Source organism: Ylistrum balloti, unplaced genomic scaffold (genome assembly GCF_031769215.1).
Source record: "Ylistrum balloti isolate Yb309-2 unplaced genomic scaffold, AGI_CSIRO_Ybal_v1 Utg369928, whole genome shotgun sequence".
NCBI classification, from domain to species: domain Eukaryota; kingdom Metazoa; phylum Mollusca; class Bivalvia; order Pectinida; family Pectinidae; genus Ylistrum; species Ylistrum balloti.
This window is the reverse complement of record NW_026782042.1, coordinates 352,238-373,807: the sequence shown is the minus strand read 5'-3', so window position 1 is coordinate 373,807 and position 21,570 is coordinate 352,238. Positions and strand designations below refer to the sequence as shown.

The 21,570-nt window shown below is 35.9% G+C and overlaps 1 protein-coding gene across 1 annotated transcript; it reads left to right on the top strand.

Moving 5' to 3' along the window:
• The first annotated feature begins 18,782 nt into the window (after window positions 1-18,782).
• Window positions 18,783-20,598, top strand: LOC132547027 (growth hormone secretagogue receptor type 1-like). Its single transcript, XM_060210774.1, has one exon. The coding sequence runs from the start codon at window positions 18,892-18,894 to the stop codon at window positions 20,233-20,235; it is 1,344 nt and encodes a 447-aa protein (XP_060066757.1). The 5' UTR covers window positions 18,783-18,891; the 3' UTR covers window positions 20,236-20,598.
• The last annotated feature ends 972 nt before the right edge of the window (window positions 20,599-21,570 follow it).

Here is a 21,570-nt window from a genome sequence, read left to right as displayed (position 1 = left end):
AATGATTCGCGATAAATAGTTTACAGCGCCATTAGTTAATAGCATGAATATTACTAAAATATCATTTAAGATGATTTTGTTATTTAGATAGTTTCTAAATACGTGCAGATTTATTTCAATCCAGAAATAGCACTTTTAAAAAAAATCATTTTATTAATTTTCTGAATACAAGTATATTCCTCGTCATTGTAATTATATAACAGATCACACACCTCTACCTGTAGTACTGTTATAGAGAGTTTAATATTATACTATTTGTACCAGTCATTTTCTTACTAACTAGAAAGTCACATATATGCGATCAATTCAATACATAGTTGATATAAAAAACAACAATAAGCTTATTTTGTCTTCAAACACATTTTCTGTTTCCTTAAAACCAAAACCCAGGAAATCCACACGATGAAGTCACTTTTCATACTTTATACACGATACGATGTATCAAAATATATATGTTCCTTTCGTGTTTTTGTTTGAATGCTTTATGTCTTACCGTTATAGATATAAAGAAGAAACATCTAGTTATATTATTTCTTTTTTATTTTTTTCTTTCCTTCTTTAGTTTTTGTTCAATATACATATACTCTAGGTACGTGATGCGATTTATGTAACATTTGCGTCTTGTTTTTTAAAGAGGCAGGTTGTCTCTAAAATTGGACAATTCACGTGTCCGTACTGTCGTTATTACTTAATTTATCATATATATATATAAATATACATACTTATTTGGTTTACATTGAAGCAAAGAGTGCTGACTGGGTCACATGGATTCCTTACAGTTGAGAACTTTTTTGTTTGTTCAACCGAGGAATTAATGCCTGTTATGTAATTTATTTTGTATTTCACCATTAAACAAACTATCAGGAATGACAGATGATATAAGATGGGATGGATTAAATTGTCCGAGCGGGACATTTACACCGGTATAGAGGGAGGGGTGTTGACGCGGACAGGGAGTCTCAGGGGGGTGTGCTAGCACTAAGTGACGTCAGGGAACCCGCTTTATAAACAATTAGTGTTCCAAATATACAACGCGTTGGTAACCTTAACTCTGTGATAGGGAGTCTAATCAGTCATTCATATCCTATTCAATGTAGGCCAATCCCATATTTATCAGAACTTCAAATCATCGAAAAGTTCAGTCAGTATCTATTAGTATCACTGGGGACATGCGCCCCTTTCGCTTGTCACAGTTAATCAAGTTGGTTTCGTCAATCTATTTGTTTTGGGTTTTTCTGATTGTACACGGACAAGACACAAAGCGGAACAATACCTCCCAATACCACTTCAGGGTTCAGATATAGTGTAACTGTTTCGTCCATCGAAGACTCGTCAGTGAGTCTGAGGAACTGACATTGTTGAGCACGACAGAGGCAAAAACAAATGATCTGGAATCAATGTTTAAAAAACCTAGATGGTGAAAAGCACTCCCAACAAAATTCAATGATTCCATAAATTTCTTAATTTTCGATATTGAATTATGGCAAAAGAATGTCAAGTACGAATTTAGAAAGCGTTACTGTCAGTCCTTACTAGAGACAGAAAAACATTCTATTCCTTGTCAGATCGCATTCTACTTGTCCATACTTTACACAGGGTCTGTACCATTGCTTCTCAAACTACAACACCGTCTTTATATCAACCTAATTGTTGGCAAGATTTAACATTCCACAGAAACTAACGAAATCGAACCTACATATTGTATCAGGTCTTTTTCATCTTAACAAAAGGATTCATCACTCTCTAGCGATGTATAAGGGTAAGTAGTATTCCTTTATCCGTTATTTCAAATTTCGTTCCATTTTCTTATCAGACTAAACCAGTCTGACTTTTTCTGGTATTTCATTAGAAAAGTATAACAATAGGCGTGACGGTACCAGATGACCGCGATTCTCTATTTTAATTTCTATAATATGTTAAACAAACTAATTGATTCTAACTTCATTTAACGTGGTCACATGATACTGACAACTTGACAACGAGTAAAGTACCTACGTCACTGACATAAATTGCTGAAGGACACCAGCAGGTCACCCCACCTGGTCACATGATACTACAACTAGACAACGAAGTAAAGTACCTACGTCACTGACATAAATTGCTGAAGGACACTAGCAGGTCACCCCACCTGGTCACATGATACTGACATCTAGACAACGAGTAAAGTACCTACGTCACTGACATAAATTGCTGAAGGACACTAGCAGGTCACCCCACCTGGTCACATGATACTGACAACTAGACAACGAAGTAAAGTACCTACGTCACTGACATAAATTGCTGAAGGACACTAGCAGGTCACCCCACCTGGTCACATGATACTGACAACTAGACAACGAGTAAAGTACCTACGTCACTGACATAAATTGCTGAAGGACACCAGCAGGTCACCCCACCTGGTCACATGATACTGACAACTAGACAACGAGTAAAGTACCTACGTCACTGACATAAATTGCTGAAGGACACCAGCAGGTCACCCCACCTGGTCGCATGATACTGACAACTAGACAACGAGTAAAGTACCTACGTCATTGACATAAATTGCTGAAGGGCCCCGCAGGTCACCCCACCTGGTCACATGATACTGACAACTTGACAACGAGTAAAGTACCTACGTCACTGACATAAATTGCTGAAGGACACTAGCAGGTCACCCCACCTGGTCACATGATACTGACAACTAGACAACGAGTAAAGTACCTACGTCACTGACATAAATTGCTGAAGGACACCAGCAGGTCACCCCACCTGGTCACATGATACTGACAACTAGACAACGAGTAAAGTACCTACGTCACTGACATAAATTGCTGAAGGACACCAGCAGGTCACCCCACCTGGTCGCATGATACTGACAACTAGACAACGAGTAAAGTACCTACGTCATTGACATAAATTGCTGAAGGGCCCCGCAGGTCACCCCACCTGGTCACATGATACTGACAACTAGACAACGAAGTAAAGTACCTACGTCACTGACATAAATTGCTGAAGGACACCAGCAGGTCAACCCACCTGGTCACATGATACTGACAACTAGACAACGAGTAAAGTACCTACGTCACTGACATAAATTGCTGAAGGGCCCCGCAGGTCACCCCACCTGGTCACATGATACTGACAACTAGACAACGAGTAAAGTACCTACGTCACTGACATAAATTGCTAAGGACACCAGCAGGTCACCCCACCTGGTCACATGATACTGACAACTAGACAACGAGTAATTTACCTACGTCACTGACGTAAATTGCTGAAGGGTCCAGCTGATCACTCCTACTGTTCACATGATACTGACAACTAGACAACGAGTAAAGAAGTACTTATAACGCTGAACGTTCAGTAAGGAGTAGTGTAACTACAGTGCTATTTTTAATAATGCTGGTACATGTTTGAAGGCACAACATTCCTCACAGGAGCAAACGTAAACCAAAGGCCAAATGACATAGTGTCAAGGAAAACATTAGGAAAAACAGAGTTGTTTAGAGAGACAGATCCTGCTAACGAAGCATGCAATGGGAAGAGCAGGTACAATTCTTAGAATATTGATATTATCTAGGGAAATTAGTAGCATATCAAGTTGATAGCTAAGAATCTTGTGTCTCCAATTACAAGCTCTGGAGAGTAGATCCGACGTGTACTGTCAATTACCTTTTATTTGAAGAGAAAATATCATCTATATTTCTGAAATGTTTTGATAAAATCTTAAATTTTAATCATTTACCAAAACTAAAACAAGTTAGCACATATATTAGAACAAAAACACGACCGAAGTTGTCAAAAAATCATCACGTTAACTTAACCGAAACAAAAGAATACTAAGATACACCAATATGAGTTATATGATACCGATTTGTGTGTATCTCCGGACATCAATATCCAAGAAAGTCTTCAATAAAATAGAAAACAACTCTTTGTCACGATAGAAACAGCAACCCAACAGTTCAAAGACTTATCAGATTACAATAAAACTCTTAACGTTTATTGCCATTGAAGTCTGTGTGACAGAGGATCCTAGTTTAATTGCTGTACAGGTTTAGAAACCCTTACTAGATAGGCTTTACCTGTTGACTATCTAATTTATACATAAACTGAAGAGTTTATTGTTAATGGGTAGAAAACTCATATAATGTCATATGTGAGATAACATCAGGTTTGCTTCTGATAGGGAAGTAAGATGACATACGGTAATTGTCTTAGAGTAAGCTGATGCCAAAGAGACACTTGAGATGAAGAGAGACTCGCTCGTTGGAAAAAATGGAAATACGTTTAAACCCTCTTTGCTAAAAAGTACGCTCACTAAGTATTGATTAAATAACAGGCAAACAGTGTAAAAGCTCGATAACAAAGGGCAACAATTCGTTAACACAGGACAACAACCCACTAACACTGTGTTACAACCCACTTACACTGTGTAACAACCCACAAACACTGTGTAACAACCCTTTATTACATGACAACATTCTGATTACAATTGGCATCATCAGGACAACATGAATATTCAGCGGTGCCCTACCTGATTTAAACAACGGCGAATGCACGTGCTATTTGGTTTCGTGATTACCACAAATTGATATATTTTAATACTTGGAAGTACCAGGAGACAATGCTTTCTAGACGAATTGGACAAACTAATGAAAGCGTCCATTTCAGGAGACTATATTTACTCGTGTCAAAGTTAACACCTTCGTCTTGAATTATTTGAAATGATATATTTGAGTATAATGGCTACTCTTAGACGCATCATTAAATGTGTTAATGGTCATATCGAGATATTTAACCCCCATTATTTAAGCGAAATGACATCTGTGACAGAAGAATTGGAAAGTATTAATCAAAAATTCGTGTTCGTGTAGTAGAGTTGTCGTCTTTCTGAAATCAATATCGTTTTCTGATACAGGTGAATTGATAACCCATGGCTCATGCTAAAACCTGAGTTCGTTATCTTGAATTAAATGATGGGAATTTAAAGCACATCATATAAAATTTTAAAAGATATTCAAATGTTTGTTCAAATCATCCAAATTTCCTGCCGACTTGTAGCTCCTGTTTAACAGTAAATTGTCTTCTCGACATGTTTATTGTGTAATCGCGTGCTGTCCATGCTTACCTATTCTCACGTGACTCCGTTTCATCACCCGCTATTACGCCCCATCTCCTCGTGGCTAACATCATCATTAAACGGCCATTATCATCACAAAGCGGAAATAGCACCCAACTTGACAGGGGGCGCTACGGGGAGGTGCTGAACTATGCTGCAATAACTACGGCACTCCAAAAGACTTCAGGGAAAATATCATTTTATCTTTATAAGATCACAATCTGAAAATTCCCGAAACGAACTAAATAAAAACTGTAGCTATCGTTCGCTCTCAGTCATAATTAATTCTATAATAGTTTATCATAGTAAAACGTCTTCAATTTGTTTCCGATTTTTATTATATCGATTATTGAACGAAAATATCGACATTAAAATACACAGAAGGTAAGCCTTACATTGCTAGACATTTGTTAAATGATATCCCAACCATCGCCGGAATAGTTTAACCGCAAGTTTGAAGTAAGTGTATGTGATTATGACGTACTGACAGTCTGAATTTTAGACTCTAATTATCTAACCTTTCACACAGATAGACGGAATTTAAGACACAAAATACATAACCTTTCACACAGATGGACGGAATTTAAGACACAAATTGTCTAACCTTTCACACAGATGGACGGAATTTAAGACACAAAATACATAACCTTTCACACAGATGGACGGAATTTAAGACACTAATTGTCTAACCTTTCACACAGATTGACGGAATTTAAGACACAAAATACATAACCTTTCACACAGATGGACGGAATTAAAGACACTAATTGTCTAACCTTTCACACAGATGGACAGAATTAAAGACACAAAATACATAACCTTTCACACAGATGGACGGAATTTAAGACACAAATTGTCTAACCTTTCACACAGATGGACGGAATTAAAGACACAAATTGTCTAACCTTTCACACAGATAGACGGAATTAAAGACACAAAATACATAACCTTTCACACAGATGGACAGAATTTAAGACACTAATTGTCTAACCTTTCACACAGACGGACGGAATTAAAGACACAAAATACATAACCTTTCACACAGATGGACGGAATTTAAGACACAAATTGTCTAACCTTTCACACAGATGGACAGAATTTAAGACACTAATTGTCTAACCTTTCACACAGATGGACGGAATTTAAGACACAAATTGTCTAACCTTTCACACAGATAGACAGAATTTAAGACACTAATTGTCTAACCTTTCACACAGATGGACGGAATTAAAGACACAACATACATAACCTTTCACACAGATGGACGGAATTAAAGACACAAAATACATAACCTTTCACACAGATGGACGGAATTTAAGACACAAATTGTCTAACCTTTCACACAGATGGACGGAATTAAAGACACAAATTGTCTAACCTTTCACACAGATAGACGGAATTAAAGACGCAAAATACATAACCTTTCACACAGATGGACAGAATTTAAGACACTAATTGTCTAACCTTTCACACAGACGGACGGAATTAAAGACACAAAATACATAACCTTTCACACAGATGGACGGACTTTAAGACACAAATTGTCTAACCTTTCACACAGATGGACAGAATTTAAGACACTAATTGTCTAACCTTTCACACAGATGGACGGAATTTAAGACACAAATTGTCTAACCTTTCACACAGATAGACAGAATTTAAGACACTAATTGTCTAACCTTTCACACAGATGGACGGAATTAAAGACACAACATACATAACCTTTCACACAGATGGACGGAATTAAAGACACAAAATACATAACATTTCACACAGATGGACGGAATTTAAGACACAACATACATAACCTTTCACACAGATGGACGGGATTAAAGACACAACATACATAACCTTTCACACAGATGGACGGAATTAAAGACACAAAATACATAACCTTTCACACAGATGGACGGAATTTAAGACACTAATTATCTAACCTTTCACACAGATGGACGGAATTAAAGACACAAATTGTCTAACCTTTCACACAGATGGACGGAATTTAAGACACAAATTGTCTAACCTTTCACACAGATAGACAGAATTAAAGACACAAATTGTCTAACCTTTCACACAGATTGACGGAATTTAAGACACAAAATACATAACCTTTCACACAGATAGACGGAATTTAAGACACTAATTGTCTAACCTTTCACACAGATAGACGGAATTTAAGACACAAAATACATAACCTTTCACACAGATGGACGGAATTAAAGACACTAATTGTCTAACCTTTCACACAGATGGACGGAATTAAAGACACAAAATACATAACCTTTCACACAGATGGACGGAATTTAAGACACTAATTGTCTAACCTTTCACACAGATTGACGGAATTTAAGACACAAAATACATAACCTTTCACACAGATGGACGGAATTTAAGACACAAATTGTCTAACCTTTCACACAGATGGACGGAATTTAAGACACTCATTACCCTAACCTTTCCTACAGGCAGCCTTAAGTTAAGACACCAATCTATTCTTTCACACAGACAATGTGTATTTACTCATTGATAAGTTGTAAACATCATATTTAAGGGCTTTGATTTTTGGCGGACATATTGCATTATTTTTCAACATAATCACCTTCAGTATCCATACACTTTTACCAGCGATGTTTAAGGACCTCAGTGCAACTTTTAAAGAAGTCCTTTTCTTGACCGTTTAGAGAGTACTGCACTGCATGTATAACGACATCATCTGACCGAAAGTCTGAAAATAGATGAAAGTCTGATGGAGCGACATCAGGCGAATAAGGGAGATGCTCAATCAATTCAAAGTCTCAGTTGTTAATGGCTGCCATGACAATGAGAAGTGTGCTTTTGATCAACTGTCAGAAGTCTTGGTACCAAAAGTGCTGAGAGCTTTTTTATTGCAAGATCTTCCGTAAGAATGGAATGTATTGTTTCCTGTGAAATCTCAACTGTACTGGCTATATATATCTCTGTAACTTGCCTGTCAGTCATAACAATGTTGTGGACTTTATTGGCCAGATTGCTACCTCTTCGACATAAACTGACCAGATGACAACATTCTTCGGGTACACAGTCTTAAATAGTCAGGGAAAAGAAGAGCTGAAAAAAGGATATCTTCTTTAACTTCTTTAATACAAGGCTCACAATCTATCAATCAGCCCTCGTGGGACGCTGCTTAAACCGTTCACACAGAGGCTTCAAGTTCTTATAACACAACCAGAAGATGATTTGAGCGTGACGTTTCGATGACTACAGGTCACCTTTTTCAGACAAATGGTGGTAGAGCGGTGAAGTGGTAAGGCCTTTAACCTAGCCGCTCGCGGTTCAATTCACGCAACGGACATAAGGGGTCACCTGCTCGACCTCCTGGCCAACAAGAGTGATCAGTAGAAGTTGCTATAAACTGGTTTCGCAATTGATGGAAAATAAATATTATTTATAGACAAATGACCAGTTTGGAGCATACTAGCACTGACGTAAAGATGTATGTAGCGCACGAGATGATAAGGACCTTAGTGTACTTACGATAACAGTACAGTCGATAAAAATGGTCGATTCCTTCCCATCTCGTGCACTACGTTCCACGTTGGTCATTTGTTGGATGTAGGTGACCGTGTAATCATCAAAACGTGACAATCTTCTACTAGTTGTCTTATAAGATTTTCTATTGATACCAAATACTGCAGAGAATATTCACTATCACAAAGAGACTTGAAATTAGAAACTGATATAACTTATCACACAGTCTTAATTAAAGGCATTAAGTTAACCTTCACGCACAGCTTGAGTCTAAGTCACTAATCATTCACCAAGTATAGCAATATACATTGTGGTGAACGTCAAGTCTAGCGCGGAGGAAGCTGGACCGCTAAACATCTGCGGTAAAATACCAGTTGCGTTTCTTATAACTTTTGAATTTTGTGAATCTATTTTTATACACCAGAAAACTAAAAGCAATATGTGAATGTAAAAGTAAATATTTAAATTATCTCAAAAAAATGTAATTTTAAAAATGACGTCATTGTGGAACTATTTTTCTGTGTACTTCCTGTCGTTGAAAAACTTTCCCGCAAAATTGGAATGAACTGTTTTTCCTTTTCCGCCTGATGTCGAGCTGTTCAGTCAGTGTGTATGACGTCAAATAGACAATGATTGTTTTTAAGGAGCGCGAATAAAGACAAAAATGCTTTCAAAGTTTATATATAAGAAATATTTTTCTTTTTTGTTGTTTTGCTTTATGGTATGTAAAATGTCTTTTTAAATCTGATATTGCAACATGATGTGATAATGCGCGTCATTTAATTTTTTCTGTTTAAAATGCAATTTACATACCAGTAAACAACAACAAAAAAAGTAAAAAAATTATTCAAGATCCTGCTCCTTTTCATACAGAATTTATTTCAGCAACTTTCATGACACACAGACTGCCTGGAATAAACCAATATATATAGTCATTTTTCACAGTCGAAGTTAGACACTCTCCTTTCACACAGATGACATTGCTTTGAGTTATTAGCAGGATTCAGAGACGGCCTAGATTTGGGACGTGAACTAAACGCACATATAAGATCATCATATAGATTGCTATGCAATTAATACATATAATTTTATCTGGAAAAACCAGACAAAAGAAAAAAAACAATATATTTTCATCGGATTTCAATTCCTCTTAAATAGGATTTTATTCTCAAATAGCAGGTTACGAGAAGATAAAACGATACAGTAAGACAGTGTACCCCGAGGCGAGCCCCTCTCCAATAGCTGATGTCTATTTCTGATCTGCGCATAGAAGATGATACTTTTAGATGACAAGGACGATAATGCCAACAGGTCAGGAGGTTAAGAAGTGATACGCTCGTGGTGTTTGCATGCTTAAAGATATGGTCTGCGTGATTTGCGGGTATATTGTCTTTAAGTGTATGTGACCTTCACCTTCCATCAATGCTGAAAAGGTTTAACTCAACAACGTTTTTGTTGTCACGTGTTTCAAATCGGAGGTGATCTTAAAACATATAAATGTATTTCCGTTAGAACTCAGCTGATATCGTGTGTTTTTGACAATGATGAAGAGAGTTTGCGCGTGTGTGAAGTCTATACAAAATGATTTTAGGAAACTGACTTGACTCGTGCATATATATAGTTACTGTCACACGTCCAATAAACTGGCGCGGCCTACCTACGTCATTGCACTTCCTGAAGACGTTTTTAATATATTCACTAAGTGCGCATTTTTAATTAATGTCGATCTTGCATACAGACTTATAAGACCTTTCATATGCGTGTATGTAGGATAGGGCTACTCCACTCGAGGGTCACAAAATATGGTGAAACCCGAGGTTTTACCTGTGGGAGAATATTCCTATTCTACATGTATATACACACATAATGAAAAAGACTTTTTCTCTCATATAAACAGCGAACATTTAAAAGAAATGACTGTCAGTTCTCTATTTTCTTCATTTTTCATTTTCACCCAGGATTTGTGAACGAAACAAGTTTGATATTCTTCAAGGTCATACCCAAGTTTTGCAAACTAATAGTTTGCCCTGAAATTCTTAACCTTTATTTGTTGTTTTACAAAATGAATATAACATTCTTAGATGAAAAACATAATGTTTGTGTGATTCTTGTTTATAGAATGGGCTTGTAAACATCCGCGAAAAAATGTTGTTCCTTATTGCACTTCAAAAAACAAATAAATAAATAAATTTCCAGAAGGAACAGATAATTTTCTTACTCAATATATAGTTCTGTTTTTGATATCACATATTTGATCATACAAGACTTCTATTTCGATTCGTTTTCAGTATTTATCACCATGATGCAATGACATATTTGTTGCCTTTTCCTTGAAAAGAAGGCTTCAAAGTTTGGAATGCGCATGGTAATGTACAGACTGAATAAGCGAAATTGGTCAAAAACTCATCGAAGTTCTTGAAATCCGCACACCATTAATTCCACTTCTCCAGTTAACGATAAGACTGATACCCTGACTGGATGATAATAATGATAATATGCAATATTTATATAGCGCACAATCTATTTTGAAAAAAATACTCTAATGCGCTTCACTATTACATAATAATCTTACTACAAAATTTATAGAACATGTATAACACAGTAATCAACATATGTAACACAGTAACCAAATCAAGTAAGTAGTGGTGATAGTATGTATATACAGCACGTCTGCGTGAGAGTCTAAAATGCAGACGTAAACAGGTGGGTTTTAATATCCCTCTTGAATTTGGCCAGGGATTTTGACTTTCTGGTAGCAGATGGTAAGCTGTTCCACAAAGTGGCCGCTACCTTTCCAAAGCACCGGTTACCATAAGTCACAGTCCGAGACAACAATGTTTCTGTCTCTGATCGTAGTGATCGTGACGGCTGATAAACGGTGACAAGTTCCTGCAAATATTCAGGAGCTGTTCCATTTATTGCCTTGTATTTCTACATCAAAATCTTGTACTGTGACTGGAATCGCACGGGCAGCCAATGCAGTAAGTAAAGGACTGGTGTAATGTGGTCCTTCTTTCGAGTACGGGTAACTAGGCGTGCTGCGGTGTTCTGTACCCTCTGCAGGCGGCTCATTAGTGTATCAGATACACCAACGAGTAACGCGTTACCATAGTCTAACCTAGAAGTAACCAGAGAATATACTAATGTCTTGCATGCATCTGTGGTGATGAACTGACGGATACACCCAATGTTTCTGATTTGGTGATAACAGGAACTGGCAATTGAGTTTATCTGTTTCTCCATGTTCAGAGAGCTATCAAAGTGTACACCAAGGTTTCCCACAGCTTGGACGGCCTCAATAGTTTGGGCACCGACCTTTAACTGGAGACCATCAGTTCTGTCTTTTCCTGATTGGGCTTGAGCATAGTTGAGTTCATCCAAGCACTGATGTCATTTAGACAGGCTTCAAGACTTGCTACTATTATGTCCCAGTTGTCTTGAGGTCTGATAACCATGTAGATTTGTGTGTCGTCGGCATAACATTGGTACTAAAGGTTATGACGACGTTAAATCTTCCCGATTGGTTTCGAATAAAGACAATATTTTCTAGGTCCCAGAACTGACCCCTGAGGAACTCCGAAGTCTAAAGTTTTGCTGTCTGAAACAGTTATGATACAAAGGAGCTTTGATAAAGATTTCGTAGAACTAGACGAGCTAGCACTAAAATTTGTTTATATGAATTTTAATGAAGTGTCTCAATATAAAGGAGAATAGTCCATATATTTATCGTTATCTCACAATTGAAATGATTGTAAACTAGAAGTGCCGAATTGGGGAAAATGTGACCAAGAAAATCTCAATCACAAATTCTGTTTCATTGTGCGATATGAAGCTGGACGTGTTGATGTTCGTTAGTTTGCCTGTTAGTTCCGTTGTTGAATACCTTGTTCAAATTTGAGAATGTGACATTACCTGCTTGAATTGACCAAGATTTACGGGTTGCATCGATGAAGCAGAAGGCGAATACCTTGTCTTATTCTCTAGGTTTATTGAATTCGAGTTAGGATTATGATGCTATTGACATGTTGATATTTTCTTGTTGTTTATACGTCTCTAGATCGCAATAACTTCCAGACTGAATATCTCTTTTCTCCGTCTACTCATTATGCACTACATTGTCTTATATAGAACCATAAATCCTCGCCTGTTGATATAAAACACTTCTAAGATTTTAACATTTTATTCAACAGTGCAGAGGCTTTTGAGTAATCCCATGACATGTAAACACCTTTTTTTCAATTCTCGATGTTTGTTTATTTTGTAAAAATATATTATGTTTAGGGGCAACTATGGATTTTGTTAACAAATGAAACCCTAGCTTTCAAATATTTTTCTTTTTAGTCAAGGAATATATCCTTTAGAAAAAAAGACATAGGTTTGTGCGAAAAAATCACCCATTACTTAATACAAGAAACAGTAAACGTACTTATTTTGGGGAAAGCAGAATTAGGTGCGTTGATCAGTTTTAACAAATAAGCGCAATGATACATTCGGACCTCCTCTATAATTGCTATCTTAACGGTGTTTTAGCGAGATTATCTATTAACGAATATCACTAAAACAACAAAATTCTAAAATATGTACGCCCGAATAAGACATTATAAGGAAGTCTAATTTTCATAAAATAATTGCAACAGTATTTTCAAATTCTTCGCACATAAATGAAGACATTTAGGTATATCATACATATTTTGTATTGTGTTTTAGTTCTCGGCTTTTTAATCACGTGACTGTGTAATCAGAACGATTACTGGACTAGTTACATAACCTGTATAGATGTGTGGTGTGTGGTATTTCTGAATACGTGACCATAAGGACACTACGAGAAATGGCAGTTATCACCAGTCTATAGAGGTACCTCATTCATTTGGCAGCTGTGGGATTCCGTGGACACGAGTGTATTCTTGTCACAAACTTTTACCTGTTGGTTTTTGATGCATGCATTGAAAACTCGCTATATTAAATTTCTGTCTGACATAAATGTAAACTTGAATGGTCTACTACATTCTTCTGAATCAATTTCAATGACATCCATATATAGAGAAACCGTAATAAGTTTAAGATGTATAAGCGTTAAGATAAGGCTGGATTATAAACAAACACGTTTCTGGAAAGTAGAAGAACCAACACCAAATCAGGACTCGACAATAACAAACTAGAGAAGATTACACTGCATAGGTGTTTACGGTCGAAGAAGGAACTACAATATTGCTTGAAAGTTTTTATAGAGAAGTAGGATTATCTCCCTTACCATATTCATGATATTCTTAACTATAAGTCTTTCGGTTCTGTATTCCCATCAATACTATTTCCCCCTTTTTGGTGTGTTAAAACAGTAAGTTATCAATTGTTACCATATAACACACAATTATAGAATACAACGCAAAGCGACCTATCCGAAATGGCGTCGTCTTGTTGTCAAGCGTAACGTCAAATTATCTGACGTCACAGAGTGTGCTGTTATTTCGCGAACTTTTTATTTTTTATTTTTGCGCAATCCATTTTTTTTGTTTAGACCTGCCTTTTTATTTATTTATTTTTAGTTACTTTAAAATGAGAAAAAAGTAAAATTTTTATGGTTTCTCGTTAAATATCATATGTATTTAACTCATATAACACAATATAGATATTTTGTCATACTCGTGAAATATATATTAAACAGGAAATCATTCGATATTCTCTATATACACTATCGGTCTTTTCTACCCTTGTTCTTTAAACATAAAAATCCTTTTATGAAAAGCTCGATAGTATATATATCATGTATATATATATTATCTAAGATCAGTGATGTGAATGAACTTTTACCAGTATATTTATCGTTTACTATTTATTTGCTAATTATTTATGAAGCCGTATTGTGTAGTTGCATGTCAAGCAGAATAAGTGAAAATGTTTAAAAAATGAAATAAAATAAAATGTTTCAATGCCCTAAGAATGTATATGGTTTTACAGTCAAATATCAAACATCTTTAAATCATTTTTAACATATATTGTAGCATTAAATCAGCTCTTTGGAATGGCATTTTTTTAATCCTGCACATATCTGATGGAACATTTTCGCGTTGTATGCAAAGTTTTGAATTTTGAATCAATAGTTTTACGTAATCGGAATTCCGTTACATTTATGCATTGGAAACCTGTCAGATATTTATCTCTACGTAACATGTGGTCACAATAAAAAACAACAAAATATGAAGATATAAATATCGCTTGTTACAATATAGGAGTTGAATTATGGCACGTGTATAATGTATTGTTTCGTTAAGACAGAAATACCAGAATGGCTGACACTTTTTAATTCTTTCCAAAACGCTATTTATCTTACGCAGTAGGCTACAAAACAGTGCTAGTATGTTCTATTCATCATTCACTCTAGTTTTATGAAATGGTTTATGGACAACGGCCACCTACGCATAAAAAGGCGAAAGGCATCAAAAACATGCATAAGCTAACCAAACACCAACAACATATCTTAATCAAAGATAAGTTACATGAAAATCAAGTATGTTCGAAAGATAGATTAATCAACAATGTAATTGAGGTACCATCAGTTCCTAAGGGAAATACGATGTTCAATGAAATATATTTCACTCAAAGCATACTTTTCTCATCATCATCGGTCTTTTCAATTACCGTGCAAAACATCGGTCTTTTCAATTATCAGACGTAATTGTTTAGGCTTAACTGTGAACAATATATAACCGTTTCTGTGAGTTTATTTTTCAGATTTAGAAGAGACTGAAAATCTAGTCGTTTCGACTGGATTAACTTGAGAATTGTTTTTATAAAATTTGGTTTATGAAAATGGCAGATGCTAAACAAACGGATAAGTAGCTTAAATGATGAAAGCATGAAAAGAATAGAACGACACGAAAATAATTTATTAAAGTCAAAGATGATACAATAATTCAATAGTTAAATGACTAAGATATGTTTCTCTTTAGGAGTTGAAATGATCACGTACACACAGACTAGTTAATATTCACTAACGCAATGTAAATATATTATCATAGAAATCAGAAAAAAATGATGCGATTTTTCACATTTTTCATAAAAAAGATATCTTTTCCGTGGGACCCAAAATTATGGGCGTCGTATTTTAAAAGATAGAACTATTTCTATAACTCCTATTTTAATTTAAACATGAAAATTAATGTACTTACAGTTTGTCTACTTTTACAGGTAGATTTGGTGGTTTAGACTGTTGGTACACTACTATATACCTAAAGTATTACATACAATGGTCATTTAAGAATCATATATAAGAAAATAAAATTGGGTATTCACTTCTTTTTCTACAGACCCTTGAAGTGGATGAGTTCAAAATGAAGTTAAATTTCATTGCTGTTCGTGAGTTATAAACATTTTCTCACTAGCGATCATGTCTTTACCTACTTCGATAGATCGATATTTACATGGCTATCTGAACAATGAAACAGAAACAGCTTTCACTTCTAGAACACCTGGTCAAGTTCGTCTTGTACTTATTCAAACGTGTCCTTCCATGTTCTTCCAGGTTCTTGTCCTCCTTTCATTCATTTGTCAAGTTTGAATTTTGGAAGATTTTGTTAACATGTGTGTTAACTTTTTTTTATATTTAAAAGTCTTTACAGATCTAATTAAACTGAGTATGCTAACTGACATTATTTATGAAAAACGAGTCTATGATCTCTTCACGAAAATTCCGAAGTATCGTTAGTTTTTAATACATTAATACACGCCGTATCAGATTTTGCCTGACAATAGGCATAATAAGGATAGCATGACGAACCCTATTATCTTTTCTGTATATTTCAAATTTTTAACCTTTTCCAGTGCATAGGTCTTAAAGCGGTCGATTGAAACCTAACAAACCCAACAAGGTATATTTCTGGATTAGATTTATTTCCCCGAGGTTCAAACCACATGATTAGAATGTTGCTGAGTTGAGAAATTGAAAGCATTTAATGGTCTAACCTTGACGACTTTTTGTCTGCTTTTATACCAATAGTATGATAACTGATCAAACCTAGTCACACACACAGGAAAGCTAGCTTTTGCTCACGTGTTTTGAACTGGTCTGCTTAAGTAACGTTTAATTGATCTTTCTATAGCACATTGGACCAAAACATTGTCTACAAACTGCCTAGTATCGTCCTTACTATTGCCATTTTTATAACATTTTGTCTTGCAATCTTAATAAAGAACGCTTGAAGTTTGGTTGATGTTTACCAGTTGGTAGTTTAGATTTTTAAATATGAATTAAACAAAATTGGTTTAGACAGGACATACAGATATTTGTGGATTGCCAATTTTGCTTTTCCCTGTGGCAACAATTCAAACGTTGCATTTAACCACTGGTAAACACTAACCAAACTTTGAGAAACTGGGGCCCTATGGGATCGAATTATGCCCATAAAGTCTTTTAGATTATAGTGATATATTGTCCTAGGGTTTCAAGACCAGAATAACAAACTAGTTCAAAATGTATTCCCTATTCATACTCCTTTGTTTTATTGGAAAAACACGTTCATCTTTGTGGAATTATGGTAGTGAACCATTTATCTTTACAACAACTTCTTCGACTAATTTGCCCCATTGTCACCGGGTTAGTAATATGTCGTTCTAAACCCATGCATCCGTTCACCAGTCAATTCAGACCTGTCAAATAGTAAACCAGACTTCCGGTTTGTGGTTTTATGTGTAGACACACACGTTTGATATAAGTAATGTACATTTATAATGGTGTGTAGCCTTTATCTCTATTTATTGGCTGTGTCTGTAACAAAAGCTAATGTTTTGAAGGAGTATACATATGTCGGGTTGGACATGGGTAAATCATGATTGACTGTCACCGAGGATTTCTAAATATATTTGTACTGTATTATACATAAGTGTAGATAAGTACACACGTTTAAAGAAAGTCGCACTATCCTTTTACTTATATTAACCACAGCTTGTCATTAAAAATCCCCAACAAACATTAGTGCACATCACGTGAAAAGCGATCGATGCAACTATCTTCTCTTTCCTTTTGTAAATTTTTATAAAGAAAATCTTGTCAGGAAATTGTTTGTCTATACTTGTGTATCTTTTGAACAACGTCAGAAGCCTCGTTCTTTGATTGGAAGTGATTAAACACATTTTCTGGTAGTACCTACTGTTAAGTTGCATGTATTTGTATACTAATTCGGTAACAATCAACGGGAGAAATCTGCCTCTAAAATATTTTAAGCAAAATCTTATTGCAAAATAAACTAACAGAGTATTATGTGCACAATTAAAAAAAACACATTAAAGGAAAGTTGTATGATTATTAAGCAAATTGACATAGTTATATCTGTACAATTATTAAGTAATTGATATCATATCTGTAAATCTGCATCTCTCCCTGTAATTATCCGTCATGTATAAACAATACCACGATCGAACCCGAGTTATCAAAACAATCACACCGACGTTTACAAACATCTGTATTTTCCCCGACAGACAAACCCTATTGACACTGCACTTAAATACATGTTGTTCTACAGCTGTTGTTAGAAGTGGTATCCGCGATCTTACGGACAATAAGGTTATCTATCTGCTATTCACACCTCATTATGATTCTCTTGGCCATTAAGGACCCACAAGAACGGGCCGCGCCATCAATCGATCATCTGTTAAAGATTGGAACATACATATTTTTTTTAAAAAGCATATGGCGTCGAATAATTGAAGGTCTAATATCAGCACGGACACAGAAAAAGACCTTAAAAGCCGATAGGATATCCGTAAAAACATCATATTCTCACATATGTTAGAGCATTACAATTGTTTCATATACAACCATTGGCAGAGAGTGGCGTGTGTTTGTGGGTTAGCTATAAAATCCAACAGTACGGGTATTTCACTTATCGTTGCTGCAAAGCCTAGTACGGCGAATCGAAGCAAGGCTGTGATTGGTTAAGCCGTCAATGTGTCCGTCTGCTTTCACGACAGCAGTAATACACCTGCAAGACCGCGGTGAAGTTCGGACATGTCACAAGCGCGCTAAGCATATATATTGTTACTGACTGATAGATACGTTTTCACTTACACGTTTTGTAAAATGCGCGCGCATAGATAACTTTACTATAATATACGGTAGCCCGTATAGAACATTTCAGAGGTTCGGAGTTATCTCAATTGGTGACTTCCGGGGATTTAACGGCACGTTTGTGATGAAGTACGTAGGTTAAGTACAGACCACTTCACATTTCTTTATACTTCAAAAATGACACGTTTAGCAACAACAATGTGCCTCGTAAGACATATAAATGTTTGCTAACGCCGCAGAGTGCATGAGGGAGGTAGAAAAGCAGCCCTGGGTGGGGTACCAGGACGACCTGTCCAAAAACGACGTAATGGAGAACAGGTCAGTGACAGCAAACAAGTCAGTTCTAACTGCCTTCCAACTATTGGGTACATCAAATACCAGCATACCATGGACATGGGAGTATATTGCTTTAGCAGTATATCTAACGATATTTGCAATTATCGGAACGGTAGGTAATATTCCTATCCTTATAGTGTATTTCCATCGAAACGACCACACAACGGCTAATACTTTTATAAAAGTTTTGGCTATTATAGACCTGTTGGTATGTTCACTTATCATGCCCTATACTATGGTGTACGAGCTACACGTGGTACGAAATGACGTTGTTTGTCGTACTTTTGAATTCCTACGTCACTTTGTTATTGCCGCGTCAAATATAACTCTTTGTGCTATAGCAGTGGAACGTTATATCGCCGTGTGTCGACTTACTCTTCGGATGTCGGTCCAAAATGTCAACAGGGGAATGGTATTCATAGCACTATGTAGCATGTTATTTGGAGCACCATCTATTGGTATATTTGCTGTTGTGTCTGACGAGGAAGTAAACAACGTCAATTGTGCGTACGATCACAGCGTCACACGCGGTAAATTTTGTCATTTCACGTACGCTATTTTGGGCGAGAAACTAGTAACAATCTATCAAGGTGGACTGATGATCACGTTCCTGCTGACGCTTACCCTTATAGTCGTATTGTATGTTATCGTGTATACAGTTCTCTGGAAAAAGACTAAACTCCGGAAACGAATGACAGGAATTCCCAGGGAATTTTCATTGACTTCGGAAGCTAGTCAATCGTACAGTGACCCACAGAAAAACAAGATAGAGTGGGAATATTCCAAAATTCACATTCCTGATGAAGGTACGGCTGTGGTTACTAACACTTCCTTGCCAGAGCAAGAGGTAACTGCAGATGTTGTGACGACAGTGGTGCAAAAAACAAAGCAAAATACAGCCGGAAATAGCTACAAATTTCATGACGTTTTCAAAAGAGTAAGACCAAGTTGTAAGGAGACTGGAGATAAGGTCCGGAGACGTAACCATAGAAAAACTGCAAAAATGCTCTTTCTTTGTACGGTGATATATCTTATAACATGGCTACCATTCTGGTTGGATATTTTCGGAATTACAAGCAACATGGTATTAAGGTATCTGTTTTTCATCGGAAATGCAACTAACCCTATCGTGTACGGTATTGTGAATGGCCAAGTACGAAAATCACTGAAAAAATTATTTGGTGAAATTATCAAAAAATGCACTATACAGCGAACACAAAAAGATTAGTGAGCTCTGACTCTACAAGATGTTTCACACTTTTGTATTTAATCAAACAAATTAAACTTCTTTCGGATACATCATGTCTCGGGAGATAATTAGATAAATATTCTGCGGTTATAGATTCTGGCTGATACATAAGTGAAGCACTTTTGCATTTTTGTTGTACAGTTTCAATCTTGCTTAATATTATTTTTCCTATATTACATTCGGATCGAAGTCAAACAGATTTAACGTACTTGGAAGTATTTTGAAATAACCTATTTTATGATAAAGATATATATTGTCATATGAAGTGTCTTATAGTTTTACCGAACTTTGTGTCACCTATTTAATCAATGCTAAACGTCTTTCGGATTAACACGTTCTGCAAGGAACAAATGAATATGTTGATATTTTGTTTGATTATTTGTTGTCATAATTATTTTTGCATAAAACATTTTGCTATTGACACAATCGTTTCTTTGTTGTTCTCAGTAGAATATTTTTACTGTGGTAACTTCACCTCGCCATAACTTGCATGTTGCGTTTTAATGCATTCAAAAGGTGGCGCTGCTCAGAACATACACATGTACATGACGTTCTCCTAAGATTACCAAATATACGAAAATCACGAAATTACTTAATTATGGAGTTAACGCACCTCCCCATCTAGATCCGATCACCTTGCATTTTCCTCAATCGCCTCCTAGGTTTAACATTTAGGCTTTTAGCATCACTGACGAGTCCTAGAAGGACGAACCGCTGTATGTTGCAGGTTTATTCATTGCTCAGCTCTACTGTATCTTATCCAAATGTGTGTGTTTTGTTCAATATCCACAAGCAATACATTAAGAAACAGATGGTGGAGTTTCGTCACCGCCTATAACGTAATGGTAATTTTGACTCATTTGATAACTATTAGGTTGAAAATCAAAAACAATTTCACTCATCATGATTTCAAGGAACTATAAGCGTGTACATTCATAGTTCCCGTCCATAGAATGAAGTTGCGATCTTTATTATTGAAATTTTTGACATTTTTTATCAATAATAGATGTCTTCATTGTTTTGATAAAGAGATATTGATAACTTAAAAACAAATACGAATTCAAAAACGATACAAGCAATGAATACAAAAATGATTTTAACATAACACTATGCTCTACAGTGGGCAATCCAGGTCATAAAAAACCTCTACACTGTAATTCAACCGTCACGTGATATAATAAAAGAACTGTTACGTGACATATGACATATATAGTCCATATCATGGATGTTCAAACCGGATATATAAGTATAAAAACCAAAAGATCTAAGGGGTGGTACCGCCAATACTTATAAGATAAATTATACGTCTAGCCT